We start from the raw sequence: 17078 nt of genomic DNA on the forward strand, positions 1-17078 counted from the left end.
GGATCCCTGGCAGTGCCAAGCTCCTCTGAGCTAGAGGAAGGGGTGGGAGAGGTAAACTCTTTTCCACACTTTTCTACATGGTGATCCTCAGACTTCGCAATATACATGGTTTCTGCTGCTTCTCCATTATAGTCCAGAAATTTCCCAAAGTAATTTGTAGTTGTTCATTTATTGTTTTTGCTATTTTTGTGAAAGATACAGGTGTTGGGACCTCCTAACCATGCATCTTGTTGATGTCACCCTTCTCTAATTCTGTGTCAAGGAAATGGCAGACACAAGAGCCTCTCACTTACAGTGATTTACACTAGTCTTCTTTCTTACATAATATAATTGATTTGCATGTAAAAGTTCATCAACTTTTAGACTGGTGACAGTGGTGATGAAACAATATTAAACACACTGCATAATCTCAAAGTGTTCTACACTTTGCCCTTTCACCTGATTTCCACATCTGCTGACTGTATGCATAATCTAATTACTTTAGGCATAAGAGTTATAATTTAACTTCTGATTGATGTCTTCTGTATATAAGCCTGAGCAATAGCCTGCTTAAAGTACTGCATATAAACAAGATGTCTATGAAGTGGCTCTCACTTCTGCTGCTACAACTGACTTGCTCCTTTAGCTCTGGAAGTTGTGGAAAGGTGCTGGTGTGGCCAATGGAATATAGTCATTGGATGAATATGAAGACAATTCTGGATGAACTTGTCACAAGGGGTCATGAGGTGACTGTTTTGATACCTTCAGCTACCACTTTCATTGATTCCAAAAAACCATCTTCTCTCAAATTGGAGATTTTCCCTGTATCTTTAATTAAAGAAGAAAATGAGGATTTTCTTAAATATTTTGTTGGGAAATGGACACGTGCAGTGAGAGATTCCTTTTGGAATCATCTTTCAACAGTGAAAAGTTTATTCTGGGAATATTCTGATATTTTAATGGAGATCTGTAGAGAAGTTGTTTCAAATAAGAAACTTATGACAAAACTGCATGAAGAAAGGTTTGATGTCATTTTTGCAGATGCTGTTGGACCCTGTGGTGAGCTGCTGGCTGAGATACTTAAAATACCATTCATGTACAGTCTCTACTCCTCACCTGGATCTTCAGTTGAAAAGAAGAGTGGAAGGCTTCCATTCCCACCATCCTATGTACCTGTTATGTTTTCAGAATTAAGTGATCACATGACATTCATGGAGAGGGTCAAAAATATGATATATGTACTCTATTTTGACTTCTGGTTCCAGGCATTCAATGAGAAGAAGTGGAATCGGTTTTACAGTGAAGTACTAGGTAAGTCATGTGTTTAGTTGATAGCATTAAGTCCTATCTTTATAGAGCCTTGGAAAGTGAGTTTGTGTAAATATAAATTCACTGAAATTTGTATTAAATAAGTGAAACATTCAAATAAAAATGTAAAATATTCATCAATCTTATAAATATCATGAAATGAAAACAATTATAGGGTGAGGTACAAACTTGTAGCCCTTTACTAGTACTGGATACCAGGAAGTCATATACCACAATTTGAAGCATGTAGTACTTTTGCAAGTGACTGTCTATCAACTTACAAAACTCCTTTTTTTTAACTTAAAAAATTGAATCAGTAAAAATCTCATAAAATGTCTTGGTAAATAAAGACATGTACACTGATAATTAAACACATATTTGTAGCTCAAGTACCTAGGTAGCATTTAGAAATTGTTTCTACTTGTGTAGTTCAGTTTTCAAATAGTATTATATTATATCATATCATCCTATCTAATGTTGTATATTTGTCAAAGAACAGTTACATTGAAACATATTTGGTCACATCAACCCAAAGTCCTTTATAAAACTTACCTAACTTACCTAACATGGGCTTCCCTGGTGGCTCAGATGGTAAAGAATCCACCTGCAATGCAGGAGACCTGGGTCCATCCCTGAGTTGGGAAGATCCCCTGAAGGAGGGCATGGCAACCCACTCCAGTATTCTTGCCTGGAGAATCCCCATGGACGGAGGAGCCTGAAGGGCTGCAGTCCATGGGGTTGCAGAGAGTCAGACACGACTGAGAGACTAAGCACAATATATATACACACACAGCAATATTCTCATTTGATCTAACATTAGTTGTTGTTTTTGTTTTTATTTCACTTTCAGGAAGGCCCACTACATTAGTTGAGACAATGGGGAAAGCTGAAATGTGGCTCATTCGAAACTATTGGGATTTTTCATTTCCTCGCCCACGGCTACCAAATGTTGAATTTGTTGGAGGCCTCCACTGCAAACCTGCCAAACCCCTGCCTAAGGTCACCTGCTCCTCTTTGTTCTTCTTTGTTAACTTTGTGTTTGCAATAGGAATCATGCTGTATCCTTTATTTAAAATGTTTGATTACAGTGAGTCAGATGTGGGAAGCTGGATATAGTGAACTTCCAGTTAGAAATTGATATATGTCTATGTCAACACAAATATCTGAAATTTCTTAACATCACATAAACAGAATATGCTAGGCACTTTGAGAATATGTTAAATTATGACTTCACTATTCAACACATAATGAAGTATCAGACATTTATAGTTATATTATTATACAAAAATATAGTAAATATATAATGCATATTTTAATATTAACTTAATAGTTATAATTATAATAGCATAATTATCCTATTATAGGATAATTATATATGTAACTTATTTGGAGAGTGCTAATATAGAGAAATGGTGCAGACAGTTTCTGCCACCAGACACTCCACCTAGAAAGACAGAATACAAGGAAGTCATAAAAAATGTGTAAAAGTTTTATAATAAGAAATGACTACTGTGCTAAAGAAACACCCAGCATGAATCATAGGAATATCTGAAAGATGGTCATGAGTAAACAGAAGGGATAGGGCAGGGATAGAAGAAGATAGAAAAGAAAAGCAGGTAGAGAATGACAGTTCCCAAGAAGTCCACGTTCAGTCTAAACAAGAAGGGGTTAAGTAAAGAGGCTGATAATGCTGGTGAGGTGAATTGGAAACAGATAATTATTGACATTAGAAACGTCTAGTAGGAGTACCGGCAAGAACATTGAAAGGAATAAGAAAGAGATATGGTCACATATCCTTAAAAAAAAAGAAAACAAACAAAAAAACAGGCTGTAGTCATTGGGTTGGATTGTAAAGGGTAGAGTGTGGGAAAGGGGAATATTCAGCAGGTTGTCCAAGATACTGGCAACATCTTCATAGAGATAGTTCAGTTCAGTCGCTCAGTCGTGTCTGACTCTTTGTGACCCCATGAATCACAGCCCGCCAGGCATCCCTGTCCATCATCATCTCCCGGAGTCTACCCAAACCCACAGGACAAGACTAAATCATATAATGGTAGCAACCTCACATTGTCGTTGAGGGAAAAATTGTAAGTACAGTTGAAACATAAAAAATGTCAGTAGCATCTAATGATCCAGAAGAAATATTAACTATCTTCATTATTCTTATTTTGTTACTATAACATACTATCTTTAACCCAATGTTTGCCAAGAATCTTACTGAAATTGAGATGATTTTCCTAATCAAGATTATATTATTGAGAAAGCTGTTGGAGTAGATACCCCATTGTTGCTATCTAGTCGCTAATTTGTGTCCAACTCTTTTGCAATCCCATGGACTGTAGCCCACCAAGCTCCTCTGTCCATGGGATTTCCCAAGCAAGAATACTGGAGTGGGTTGACATTTCCTTCTCCAGGGGACCTTCAAGACCCAGGGGTCAAACTTGCATCTCCTGCATTGCAGGCAAATTCTTCTAACACTAAGCCATCAGAGAAGTCCCATGCAGTTTTTAAAAAATAAATTTTAAAAGTTTACTAAATTAAAAAATTAAGTTAATGCAAATAATTTAATAAATTTAATAAAGTTTACTAAAGCAAATTTAATTTAATTTAACATATTTAAGTTAAAATTTTTAATTTTAAGAATATTTAAGGTTTGGCAATCAGGTGAGCAAGATGACTAAAATATTTTTGTAAGTTTTAAGGCTCTAGCTAAAATGAACAACCTTCTTCAACAATATAAATGAATGTATGTATAAATCTATATTTTCATAAAAATGCTAATTGCACTAAATCAGCTACAATGAGATATTCAGAAGTAAAATAAATAAATAAGTAAAATAAATAAATAAATAAAATAAGTAAAATAAGAAGTATTAAAATGTCATGATTTTCCTGAAGGTTAAAAAAGAATGAAAGCTAAAATTACAATTTTCATGATATATGTCATAATTCATATTTCATTATAGAAGTAGATAAAGATTAGAAGTAAAACACAAATTTTAGCACTGTGTCTTCAAGGTCCATCTATGTTATCGAAATTGGCAGGATTTCTTTCTTTCTCGTGGGTGAGTAACATTTCATTCTGAGTGTGTCTGTATGAAACCTCTTTTTTTTCAACAACCCATAAGTTGTTTCCTACCTATTGTGAATAATGCTACAGTAAACATGGGAGCATATATATCTCTTTGCTATCCTGTTTTTATTTTTATTTTTTTGGCTGCATACCCAGAAATGGGATAGCTTGGTCATACAGAAGATCTACTTTTAATTATTTTAGGAACTTTCATTTTGTGTTCTCTAAGAGCTAAACAGTTTACATTCCCACTGACAGTGGGACACTTTTCTCTACCTTCTCACAACACATCTCTTCTTAGTTGCAGACTTTCTTACAAGTGTGAGGTAATAGCTCACTGTGATTTTGAAATACATTTCCCTGATGATTAGTGTATTGAGCATCTTTTCATATACCTGGTGGCCATTTAGACATTTTCTTTGGAAAATGTCAATTTGTTAATCTGCCCATTCTTTAATTGAATTTTGTAGTATGAGTTCTGTATATATTCTGGATATTACCCTCCTTGCCCGATATGTGGTTACAAAACCATTTTTGTTCCATTCTGCAGGTTGCATTTTCATCTTGTTGTTTGTTTCTTTTGTTATGAAGAAACTTTTAAGTTTGACATAGTCCAATTTGTTGATTTTTTTTCTTTTATTGTGGTTGTGATATCATATCAAAAATCATTTTCAAAATCAAATGTAGGGAGTTTCATTCCTGTTTTCTTGTAGGTAGGAGTGTCATAATATCTGGTCTTATGCTTAAATCTTTGATTCATTCTGAGTTATTTTTGTGAGTGGTGTAAGATAAGAGCTTCATTTCATATTTTTGCTTTTCAATTTTCTCAGAAAATAAAGAAGTGACTATTATTTACCCATTGGGTATTCTTGTTTCCCTTGCTGAATATTGGTTGACTATATAGTGAAAGAGGAAAGTAAAAAGCTGGCTTAAAGCTCAACATTCAGAAAACTAAGATCATGGCATCCGGTCCCATCACTTCACGGCAAATAGACAGGGAAACAGTGGAAACAGTGGCTGACTTTATTTTTCTGGGCTCCAAAATCACTGCAGATGGTGATCGCAGCCATGAAATTAAAAGATGCTTACTCCTTGGAAGGAAAGTTATGACCAACCTAGACAGTGTATTAAAAAGCAGAGATATTACTTTGCCAACAAAGGTCTGTTTAGTCAAGGCTATGGTTTTTCCAGTGGTCATGTATGGATGTGAGAGTTGGATTGTGAAGAAAGCTGAGCGCTGAAGAACTGATGCTTATGAACTGTGGTGATGGAGACAACTCTTGAGAGTCCCTTGGACTGCAAGGAGATCCAACCAGTCCATCCTAAAGGACATCAGTCCTGGGTGTTCACTGGAAGGACTGATGCTGAAGCTGAAACTCCAGCACTTTGGCCACCTCATGTGAAGAGTTGACTCATTGGGAAAGACCCTGATGCTGGGAGGGATTGGGAGCAGGAGGAGAAGGGGACGACAGAGGATGAGATGGCTGGATGACATCACTGACTCAATGGGCATGAGTTTGAGTAAACTCCGGGAGTTTGTGATGGACAGGGAGGCCTGGTGTGCTGCAGTTCATGGGGTCGCAAAGAGTCGGACATGACTGAGCGACTGAACTGAACTGAATAGGGAAATGAAGTACTAATGACTAACCTAAAATAGTTCTCAAAAAATCTTCCTGGAATATAAATGATTTAGTAGACCTATAATAATAAGGAATTACAGATGAATTAAATCCTGCAGTGTAGCTTCTAAAAATCTATGCTAGTAATTAACAACATAACTGATGCAGAGTCTGAGTAAAATACTATTTAACAGTACCTCCTTGTCACTACTGTGTACTGGCTCTATCTCATTTCCTGCTTATACACAAACATCTTTGCACAATTATACATAATAAAAGAAATGACCTCATGTGAACAATTTCCCTCCAAGTACTTCCAAGGGATGAAGTATGTTAAAAAACAAAAACAAAAACAAAAAAAACAAAAAACAGTCATTACTGAAAATATAGTTTACTCAAGATATTTTAAAATATTTTTTAGTGTTAAATATTTATTAGCATATGTGACCAAAGTCCAAGATGCGAAGTTAGCATGTTCAAGAACGTAGTGGGGTGCAGGGAAAGGGAATCAGTCTATAAACTAGCTATATAGCATGTGGTAAGAATAATGTACACTTTCTAGTATAAAACCTATCTATGCAGCTCAGCACTTCCTCTGGGTGAAATGTTTGCACAATGTCTAAGTAAAACTATTCACAGGACCCAAGAAGTTGGGCAACCCAAGTGTCCATCAAGAGACAAAACAATAGATAAAATGTCATATGCACAATGATGAAATATTGCTTATCTTTAAAAGGAAATTCTGACACGTCACAACATAAATGAACCTTATGCTGAGTGAAATAAACCAATCAGAAAAAGACAAATACTATAGGATTTAACCTATAAGAAGTATCCAGACTAGTTACATTTGCAGAAACACAGGGTAGTATGAAACTTGCCAGAGGCTAGAGAAAGAGGGAACGGAGTTTTTTAATGAGCATAGACTTCCGGTTCTGCCAGATGAAAAAGTTCTGGAGATTGGCTGCATGGTGTGAATATAATTTACACTACTATACTATACATTTAGGAATGATTAAGTAAATTTTATGTTATGTGTGTCCTTCTAAAATATTTTTTAAGAAGCCACTACTCTAATATCTTCAGACTATATCTTATTTTCTCTCTTTAGTTACTTTCATCAATCCCTTAAATAATGTCTGCTATGCTGCTGCTCTTTTGTGATGGAACAAATTCTTTTTTTTCCACAGGAAATGGAAGAGTATGTGCAGACCTCTGGAGAAAATGGTATTGTGGTGTTTTCCTTGGGGTCAATGGTCAGTAACATGTCAGAAGAAAGAGCTAATGTGATTGCATCAGCTCTTGCCCAGATACCACAAAAGGTACACACAGTAACTTAATAGTGGATAACTATTTAATGAGTCTGTAAAAAACTGTATAAAAGGTCTGGTTTTTCTGCCAGAAAGGTAACTAATATGGTAGCTCCAATTTATCTCATATATGAGTGTATATATATATATATATGCATCATATATATATGCATCATATATATATATGCATCATATACATATATGTATATATATGTATAAACCAGACTATACATGACAGGTGCTATAGCTATGCAGGGACTGTCTTTGATAGATAATAATTTTAGATTGATACTATAATCAAAATGATGATATTTAGAGATGCAGTGTGAATTTGGATATTTTAATGGTATTGTGGGTAGGAAAAGAAACCAGCAAATTCTGCCTGACATTTGTTCCTTTTCCTTGAAGGACTCCTGAGGACATGATACACATAACAGATGTTCTCAGAAGTTAAAATGTAACAGTAAGCATAATAGAACAATCATGTTAAGTAATAGGGATAAAAGCCTGAAAAGTTCCATGCAATTTGTACTCCCCAGATAATCCTGGTCCCTTTTATTTCCCCTACATTTTAAAACAGCCCTATTCACTATGCTTTTCAGGGAACTATTCAGAGAAAAGATGACCAGGACTCCCCAAGCTTCCTTTAGATCCCATCCAGTCACAGTGACTTAGGGAAAGAGGAACATCAGCCTTCCTGGCTAACTGTGAACGTCCAAAGTCTGAGCCAGGAAGATCAAAGAGAAAGTGTGAAGACAGGGTTCTGCCCTTAATGTGAATCCTATGCATTGTGAAATCTGGCCCTTACTGAACTCTGCTTCTAAACTATCACGTTACTCCTTCTGATTGAGGAGGGGAGAAGGGATATAAGAAGCAGTCAAGTATAAAGAAGACTGGCATGGAGAAGTTCAGCTGCCTCCTTTTCCCCATAATATATAGTAGCAATTTATTTTCTAATGTATAAGATATCCCTTGATTCTTTGTTTAATTGTGAACTACTTTATGTTTGCTATCAGATAGACTTCAATAATAGCCTATGGTTAATTTTGCTGAAAAATTAAAGACTTACTTTACATTCATTCACAGAGCAAGTAGAAGTTAGTGAAGTCGCTCAATCGTGTCCGGCTCTTTGCGACCCCATGGACTGTAGCCTACCAGGCTCCTTCATCCACGGAATTTTCCAGTCAAGAGTACTGGAGTGGATTGCCATTTCCTTCTCCAGGGGATCTTCCCAACCCAGGGATAGAACCTGGGTCTCCCGCATTGCAGGCAGATGCTTTACCATCTAAGTCACCATCTAAGCCCAGGGAAGTAGAAGTTAAACACTAGCAAATTATAATCCAGTTTATAAGAATTGCTTGGAATTCCAAAATTGTTCCTTATTTTGACACTGGACCTGGTGGTGGTGGTTTAGTTGCTAAGTTGTGTCCAACTCTTGGAACCCCAAGGACAAAGGAGCCTGGCAGGCTACTGTTCATGAGATTCTCCAGGCAAGAATACTAGAGTGGGTTTTCGTTTCCTTTTCCAAGGGATCTTCCCAACCCACGAATCAAACCTGGGTCTTCTGCATTGTAGGCAGATTCTTTACCAACTGAGCTACAGGGAAAGCCCAGGAGACCTAGAGACTGAACCTAGAGACCACATTAATCAATGAAGTCAATGCTTTGTGCTTCAATGTTGAAGTTTCCAGGATCTGTTGAATAAGATTTAATGTCACAGTTTTAGAACTTTTTCAACAGTCTTTTGTCACAAATTACCAACTGGCTCTTCTTTTCCAAAGGTAAAGCATTCTAAACCTAGTAATAGTGGTAATACCTTGGATTCATGTTGAAAATTTACAGTTGTCATTGTTTTTGGAAGAAGTGCTAAAAAATTGTAATCTAAATGAAGTACACTTTCTAGGCAACAGTAATTAGCTTATTAATAATTTATAAATAAGCAAAAATATTTATTTCTCTTAAGTGGCCAATGCACGCATTTTCCTCTTTATAATCAAAATATATGAAATTCTAATAAAATAACTTGTTATATATAAAGTTGATAAAATCTCTTCCATAACAGCCAAAAAGAAATAAATGAGTGAATATTTGAAAATGAGAGCTAGTATATAAAGAAAGCAAATAAGTGTGTAGGTTATTTGAAATCAGCCACTATCTATCCCATGGACAGAGGAGCCTAGCAGGCTACGGTCCATTGGGGTCACAAAGAGTTGGACATGACTTAGTGACTGAAACAAACAAACAACTATCTTTTTATACTAAAAACAAGACCACCTAGTAACTTTTTAAGTATCTGAATTGGTCATTGAAAATCTCATTTGTCTTTGCCATCATGTGTATATCAAATGTACATATTCCTGTTTATGTTAGTGTATTAATAGTTATCATTACTTAATATGTCCTCATTTTCTTACATGTCACATTGAAGACATGTAATTATGTGTTATGATTGCTTTAGAATTCTAATGCTGTAACTTTGAAATTCAACTCATAGAATAAGGTATTACCTTTACCTTAACAGGTTCTATGGAGATATGATGGCAAGAAACCAGACACCCTAGGGCCCAATACTCAGCTGTTTAAGTGGATCCCCCAAAACGACCTTCTTGGTAAGACTTGGCAGGAAAAAAATATTGAAAACATGAATAACAGCTGAGCTGAGTAATAGTAATTCAATGGGAAACAAATATATAGAGAATTATTGAAACACTTGAAAAGAAAACTTTACTGCTTTATTTCTATTTACTATGCTAGGGGGGAAATGGGGACAGTTGACAGAGCTTCCCAGTCTGCTCAGTGGTAAAGAATCTGCCTGCCAGTGCAAGAGATGCAGGAGAAGTGGGTTCTATCCATGGGTCCCCAAGATCCTTTGGAGAAGGAAATGGCCACCCATTCAATATTTTTCTCTGTAAAATCCCATGAACAGAGGAGCCTGGCGAGCTTCTGTTCATGGGGTCACAAAGAGTTGGAGAAGACTGAGCGACTGAGTATACACACCCATAATAATTGGCATTTTGCTATACACGGTCATATCCCTTATGACCAGAATCTTTAGCTGTAATTGTTTCTCACTGTGAACTTTTCAATAACTTCTTGGATTGTTGTTCTGTCTCTGAATTCTTTCGTCACATCTATCTTTTCCCCTCTGTAGAGGTATGCTGAATGCTACTGAAAATAAGAACTCTCCTTTTATTACCAGTGACTCTTCAATTTCTGTAAGAAAAAAAGTCATAATCATTTTTATGAGATGATAAAACACTCCAAGATAAAAGGTTACTTTTCCTTCCTCTGGTTGCAGTGCCTCTACCATTACCCTTGTCTTTCCCTGACACCATTCCTAATCAGACTAGATAACTCCACTATATCTTTAAGAGAATAATTTCTGACATGCCATCCTCTTTTTCTGCACACGTGGTTTTTTTTTTTTTTTTTTTTTTACCCAGAATGCTCTTTCAAGCTATTCATCTGCCAATCCTGGATTCATTTGTAAAGTCTAAGTGACTCAGCACTTCTTTCATGAAGTCTTCATTTACCCCTTCAGCAGATTCAGCAGCTACTTCTCTGAGTTCTGAAAGGAATTTAAAAGGACTTTCATATGTGTAATAATATGTTATTGAAGACACTGTTTCCTTCAGTTACCTTATAATGCACTTTTCTCAATTTATATCTAAGACTTAAAGTTAATAATTTTATTGAAATTCACTCAATCCTAGGTCATCCAAAAACCAAAGCCTTTGTAACTCATGGTGGAAGCAATGGCATTTATGAGGCCATCTACCATGGGATCCCTATGGTGGGCCTTCCTTTGTTTGCTGATCAACCTCATAACATTGTTCACATGATGGCCAAGGGAGCAGCTGTCAGATTGGACTTGGAAACAATGTCAACAGGAGATTTGCTCAATGCATTGAAGGAAGTCATTAATAATCCTTCGTGAGTATATTTTTTTCACTAGATACTCTTTCTGGGGAAGTTCTCATATGAAGACTCATTAGTCTTCACATAAACACAATGAGGAGTAAGATTCACTCAAATCAGTCATCAATAACCTATTGTGAGTGTCACATTAATATTTTTTCATGGTTTTATGGGAAAGGTTTGTCAGTGGTTTAAAGAGAGTGGAAAAATTTTGAAAGATCTAATCATTAGAATGAGAAGAATCACTGAAATGTTAATAGAAGAATTAAGAAGCATTGAGAACAAAGTTAATGTAGGGAAATATAGATGTCCACTTTACTTTCTTTCAGAAAGTGAATTCCAAAAATGTTTTAATCTCTTCTAACAATTTATTTTCAGTAAACAACCTTGATATAATCAACCTGAAATTCCCATTACCTTCAATATTTTCCAAGTTTTCTATGCTAATATTTAGACCCAATCACTGATAAATGGTAAACAGCTAGTACTTTCTGATTAGCCAGTTTCAACTGTGAAAATACTATTTATAAATTTAGGTGTATTCTTGGGCTTTTTGATTGTTACCATTTTTGCCTTGTTTGGAAGAATTATAAAATTTAAACATAATAGACTTGGAAGTGATAAGTTGGGATAGTTCTCTTTTAAAAATTTACACAATTTTTAACTATTATTTTCCATTTAAAACTAGTAGAAAATATTGGTTCTATTTTCAGTGTTGTTCAATGCATCCTTAAGCTTATATATTCTCAATAGCTTTTGCCTCCTACTCTCCCACCCATACATTTCTACTCCCCCAAATATGGTAACCAATGAATTGTTCTCTATGTCTGCAAGTCTGTGATAATATTCTGATTCTATCACTGATAAATGGTAAACAATGAAAACATTTTGATTTATTCAATTACAGCTATGTAGATACTATTTACAAAGGTAGGTGTATTCTGAGTTCCTTTCATTGTCCTTGTTTTTGTCTTATTTGAAGAGGTATTTTGAGATATTACTGTTTAAAATCAAATTTATGAAACCAAAAATGATTTCCAAATCACTTCAGAAAATACATGAATTTCAGTAACACAATTAAATTAATATCACAACTATGATATATATGTTTCCCCTTTATTCATAATGCCTTTATAAAGAAAACATTTTGAGAATTTGTCAGTAATAGTAGCACAGTGTGTATCTGTGTTTTATAAGCAGTGTTATGTAAATTTAATCTTAGCACAGCTATTGTCCTAAGTGAACAGCAAAGATACTACATTCAGTTCAGTTCAGTTGCTCAGTCATGTCCGATTCTTTGCGATCCCATGAACTGCAGCATGCCAGGCCTCCTTGTCCATCACCAACTCCCAGAGCCTACCCAAACTCATGTCCATTGAGTCAGTGATGCCATCCAACCATCTCATCCTCTGTCATCCCCTTCTCCTCCTGCCCTCATTCTTTCCCAGCATCGGGGTCTTTTCAAATGAGTCAGCTCTTCTCATCAGGTGGCCAAAGTATTGGAGTTTCAGCTTCAGCATCAGTCCTTCCAATGAACAACCAGGACTGATCTCCTTTAGAATGGACTGGTTGGATCTCCTTGCAGTCCAAGGGACTGTCAAGAGTCTACTCCAACACCACAGTTCAAAAGTATCAATTCTTCAGCACTCAGCCTTCTTTATAGTCCAGCTCTCACACCCATACATGACTACTGGAAAAACCATAGCCTTGACTAAACAGACCTTGTTGACAAAATAATGTCTCTGCTTTCTAATATGTTATCTAGTTTGGTAATAACTTTCCTTCCAAGGAGTAAGCGTCCTTTAATTTCATGGCTTATTTAAATGAACAGCAAAAATATTACATTATTTTTCCCTTTTTTAAAAGAAATAGACATTTCATTTGCCGGTTTTATATAAATGTGCATCTACCTAGTATCTTTATTGATTTTTACTTAATAATGTAAAACTGGTGTCAAAAAATGAAGGTGATTTATTACCTGCTATATACTGAATATTCATGATCTGCTACTTATTGTGTTTAGTAACATACTGTTGTTACCGTTGTTGTGGTAGTTGTTCAATCACTAAGTTTTAGCCAACTCTTTGTGACCCGATGGACTGGAGCATGCCAGGGTTCCCTGTCCTTCACTATCTCCTGGAGTTTGGTCAAACTCATGTCCATTGAGTTGGTGATGCTGTCTAACCATCTCATCCTCTGCTGCCCGCTCCTCCTTCTGCCCTCAATTTTTCCCAGCATCAAGGTCTTTTCCAATGATTTGGCTCTTTGCATCACATGGCCAAAGTATCAGAACTTCAGCATCAATCCTTCCAATGAATATTCAGAGTTGATTTCCTATAGGATTGACTGGTTTTATCTCCTTGCAAGTTTGGTCTCCTCAAGTGAGTCTCCTCACTTTAGTTTCCTCAAGTGACTCTCAAGAGTCTTCACCAATTCAAAAGTATCAATTTTTCAGCGTTCTGCCTTCTTCATGGTTCAACTCTCATGTCTGTACACGACTACTGGAAAAACCATACTTTGGCTATATGGGCCTTTATCAGCAAAGTGATGTCTCTGCTTTTTAATATGCTGTCTATGTTTGCTATAGCTTTCCTTCCAAGGAGCAAGCATGTCTTAACTTCATGGCTGCAGTCACCATCCCCAGTGATTTTGGAGCCTAAGAAAATAATATCTGTCTCCATTTCAACTTTTTTCCTTTCTAATTACCCTGAAGTGATGGGACAGGATGCCATGATCTTAGTTTTCTGAATGTTGACTTTTAAGCTCTAGGTAAGTGACTACACCATTGTGGTTATCCAGGTCACATTAATATTTTTTTACAGTTCTTCTGTGTATTCTTGCTACCTCTTCTTAATCTCTTCTGCTTCTGTTAGGTCCTTACCATTTCTATCCTTTATTGTACCCATCCTAGCATGAAATGTTCCCTTGATAGCTCCAATTTTTTTTTAAGAGATTTCTAGTCTTTCCCATTCTATTGTTTTCCTCTGATTCTTTGCTTTGTTCACTTAAATGGCCTGGAACTTTGCATTCCCTGGAACGCTGCATTCAGTTGGGTATATCTTTCCCTTTCTTCCTTGCCTTTTGCTTTTCTTCTTTTCTCAGCTATTTATAAAGACTTCTCAGACAACCACATTGCCTTCTTGTGTTTCTTCTCTTTTTTTTTTTTTTTTCCCCCTGAGAGTACAGAACTTCTCCATTTTCGGTGCAAAGAATATAATCAGTCTGATTTTGATTCTGACCATTTGGTGATTTCCATATGTAGAGTTGTCTCTTGTGTTGCTGGATAAACGTTTTTGCTATGACCAGTGTGTTCTCTTGACAAAACTCTGTTAGCCTTTGCCCTGCTTCATTTTGCACTTCAAGACCAAACTTGCCCAATGCTCCAGGTATCTCTTGACTTCCTACTTAGCATTTCAATTCCCTATCATGAAAAGGACATCTACAATTCCGTAGCTTCCAGAAACAGAACCACAATCACAGAAAGCTAACAAAAATGATCACATTCTGTTGTGGTGAAGGGGCTAGTGAACTCAATGAAGCTCTGAGCCATGCTGTGTAAGGCCACCCAAGACAGACAGGTCGTGGCAGAGAGTTATAACAAGAAGTGGTACACTGGAGAAGAGAATGGCAAACCACTCCAGTATTCTTGCCTGGAGAACTCCATGAACAGAATGAAAAGTCAAACTTACTGTTACTTAACACATATTAAGTAACTTCTTTATTGGAGCCTATTCCTATCATATTACAAAATTATTTCCAGATTACTGCAATCCTCTCAAAAACACAGCACTCCTCCTGTGTTTTGACAGAAAAGGGAGAGACGTTGCCTCCATTGTTATTGCTTACAGTGTCATCTTGTAACACTTTGTGATTTAGAGTTCTTGAGCTATATCTCTTTATTCTCCCTTCTTTCTTGTCTATTAGTCCATTATCATTTTAACAGTAGAAATGAATGTAATTGCAGTGCCTGGAAGTAAAATGTTGAGCCTTCTCCAGAGTCTTTTAGAACAAGAACCACAACAACAATGCTAGCAAGTATTTACTGCAAGTATACTAGGAATGCCTCCAAGAATCAATACAATATTCTCAAAATATCTTAAAAAAATTATCTCAAAATAATTAGATAGGGTACTATTCCTATCCATTCCATAGAAAAATGAAAAACTGAGGAATAGATTATATCATGAATGGCCCTTCCAATATAAAAATAAAAGTTTTAAAAATAACAAAGCTTTTAAAATTTAATAAACTTAAAGCAAATAAAACTGTGGGACAAAAAGAATTTAAAAAGCAGCCAACAAGATAAATGTCAGAATCAGGAATCAAGCACAGACAATCCACTTCAACACTTTGGAATACTACTTCACTATAGTAAGATCAGCCCTGCCTAGACATGTCTTGGAACCTCATCATAGACTTTCCTGCTATCTCTGGATTATGACAGCATTTTAACACATTTCTATCAGGTCTTTACTAGATAATTCAAACTTTGAACAACAAATCTTGATTTTTGTTGTTGTTGTTTTCTTTCCTTTGAGGACTTAATTCATTCCATTCTTTAGACTACACAAACCCTTCCCATTTTCTTTCTTTCCTTTGTAGCTTGAAATGCTATACATTTAAGAAGTCCTAGCTCTTAAGCTAAGATCTCAAGAATCACTTCACAGGAAAATTACCTATTTTTCTTTAAGTCAGTGATGCATTCTTTGTTTCCATCTGCAAGAAAATTTCACAAATTTTCAATTATAGCTCATTCTATATATCGATGTCTGTTTGATTTTCCTTCAGCTACAAAGAGAATGTGATGAGGTTATCAGCCATTCAGCATGATCAGCCTGTAAAGCCCCTGGACCGAGCAGTCTTCTGGATTGAGTTCGTCATGCGCCACAAAGGAGCCAAGCACCTGAGGCCAGCTATCCATGACCTCACCTGGTTCCAGTACCACTCTCTGGACGTGATCGGGTTCCTGCTGGCCTGTGTGGCAACTGCTGCATTTGTCATCACAAAGTGTTGCCTGTTGTGTTACCGGAAGTTTGCTGGCAAAGGAAAGAAAAGGAAACGAGACTAGCTGTTTCTGAGACCTCAGGCAAGTTTGCCCCGTAGATAGCACTCCTCCAGTTTATTCTAGTAGGAGAAATTATGAAAAATTTCCCATCCTCTTGTGACAAAATACAAACTTCACTTTCAAGGGATTTTCTACCTGAGTTAGATATATGGCTTGCCAAGGAAAAACACTGGCAAAAAATTAAATGAAAATAAAACTATAAGCTTATATATTGAAATTATACATGTAAATCTATGGCTGATTCATATCAATGTATGACAAAACCCACTGAAATGTTGTGAAGTAATTAGCCTCCAACTAATAAAAAAAAAAAAAAATTAAAAAAAATAAAATAAAATAAAGTTGTACTAAAAAGAAGATAACAAATGTAATTGTTTAACATACCGAGAGTAAAAACAAGGACAATAGCAAGTCTACTCATAGCATCCACATTATTTTGTAGATATTCAGAATTCTTAACTTCATTTTGATGTAGAATTTTTAGTTTATCCTTGCTATAAAAATTGCTCAATAATTGGAATTCTGTAAAAAGATATATCTTTTAGTTTTATTTGAGAGGCCATTAACAGTTCTTCATTTTACTGCACATCCAGCCTCAGTATCACTTCTTAAAGTTATGGCAAGACATTTGACTTCATCCAATTTAACTCATTTCCCAGAAGAGTGTTTGTGGAATTAGAACTACAGCAACTACTACCTACTTCCTATTATAAAACGGAGATATTTGCAAAAATCTTTAATTTCATGACCTAATTCTCTTTTCTCATTAACTTTTTAGTCACCTATTATTTTCACTCCTTTGATAAT

General features: G+C 35.9%; 1 protein-coding gene across 5 annotated transcripts; it reads left to right on the plus strand.

Moving 5' to 3' along the window:
* Nucleotides 1-549: 549 nt before the first annotated feature.
* Nucleotides 550-16493, plus strand: LOC133058842 (UDP-glucuronosyltransferase 2B18-like). Of its 5 annotated transcripts, none has more exons than XM_061145849.1 (7): nucleotides 550-1148; nucleotides 1245-1290; nucleotides 2138-2286; nucleotides 7170-7301; nucleotides 9810-9897; nucleotides 11002-11221; nucleotides 15995-16493. In XM_061145849.1, the coding sequence occupies exons 1-7, from the start codon at nucleotides 573-575 to the stop codon at nucleotides 16272-16274; spliced, it is 1491 nt and encodes a 496-aa protein (XP_061001832.1). In that variant the 5' UTR covers nucleotides 550-572; the 3' UTR covers nucleotides 16275-16493. The 5 variants fall into 5 exon arrangements, with proteins under 5 accessions (XP_061001832.1, XP_061001835.1, XP_061001831.1 ...); XM_061145852.1 differs by having other exon boundaries at nucleotides 550-725; XM_061145851.1 differs by having other exon boundaries at nucleotides 586-725; nucleotides 1021-1290.
* The last annotated feature ends 585 nt before the right edge of the window (nucleotides 16494-17078 follow it).

This window comes from Dama dama, chromosome 6 (assembly GCF_033118175.1).
Source record: "Dama dama isolate Ldn47 chromosome 6, ASM3311817v1, whole genome shotgun sequence".
Classification (NCBI taxonomy): domain Eukaryota; kingdom Metazoa; phylum Chordata; class Mammalia; order Artiodactyla; family Cervidae; genus Dama; species Dama dama.

Coding starts and splice junctions, on each gene's coding strand:
- LOC133058842 (XM_061145848.1), top strand. CDS start 573: ATGTCTATGAAGTGGCTCTCACTTCTGCTGCTACAACTGACTTGCTCC. Junction 1,291..2,137: donor GTTTTACAGTGAAGTACTAG/GTAAGTCATGTG, acceptor TTTCACTTTCAG/GAAGGCCCACTACATTAGTT. Junction 7,302..9,809: donor TTGCCCAGATACCACAAAAG/GTACACACAGTA, acceptor TTACCTTAACAG/GTTCTATGGAGATATGATGG.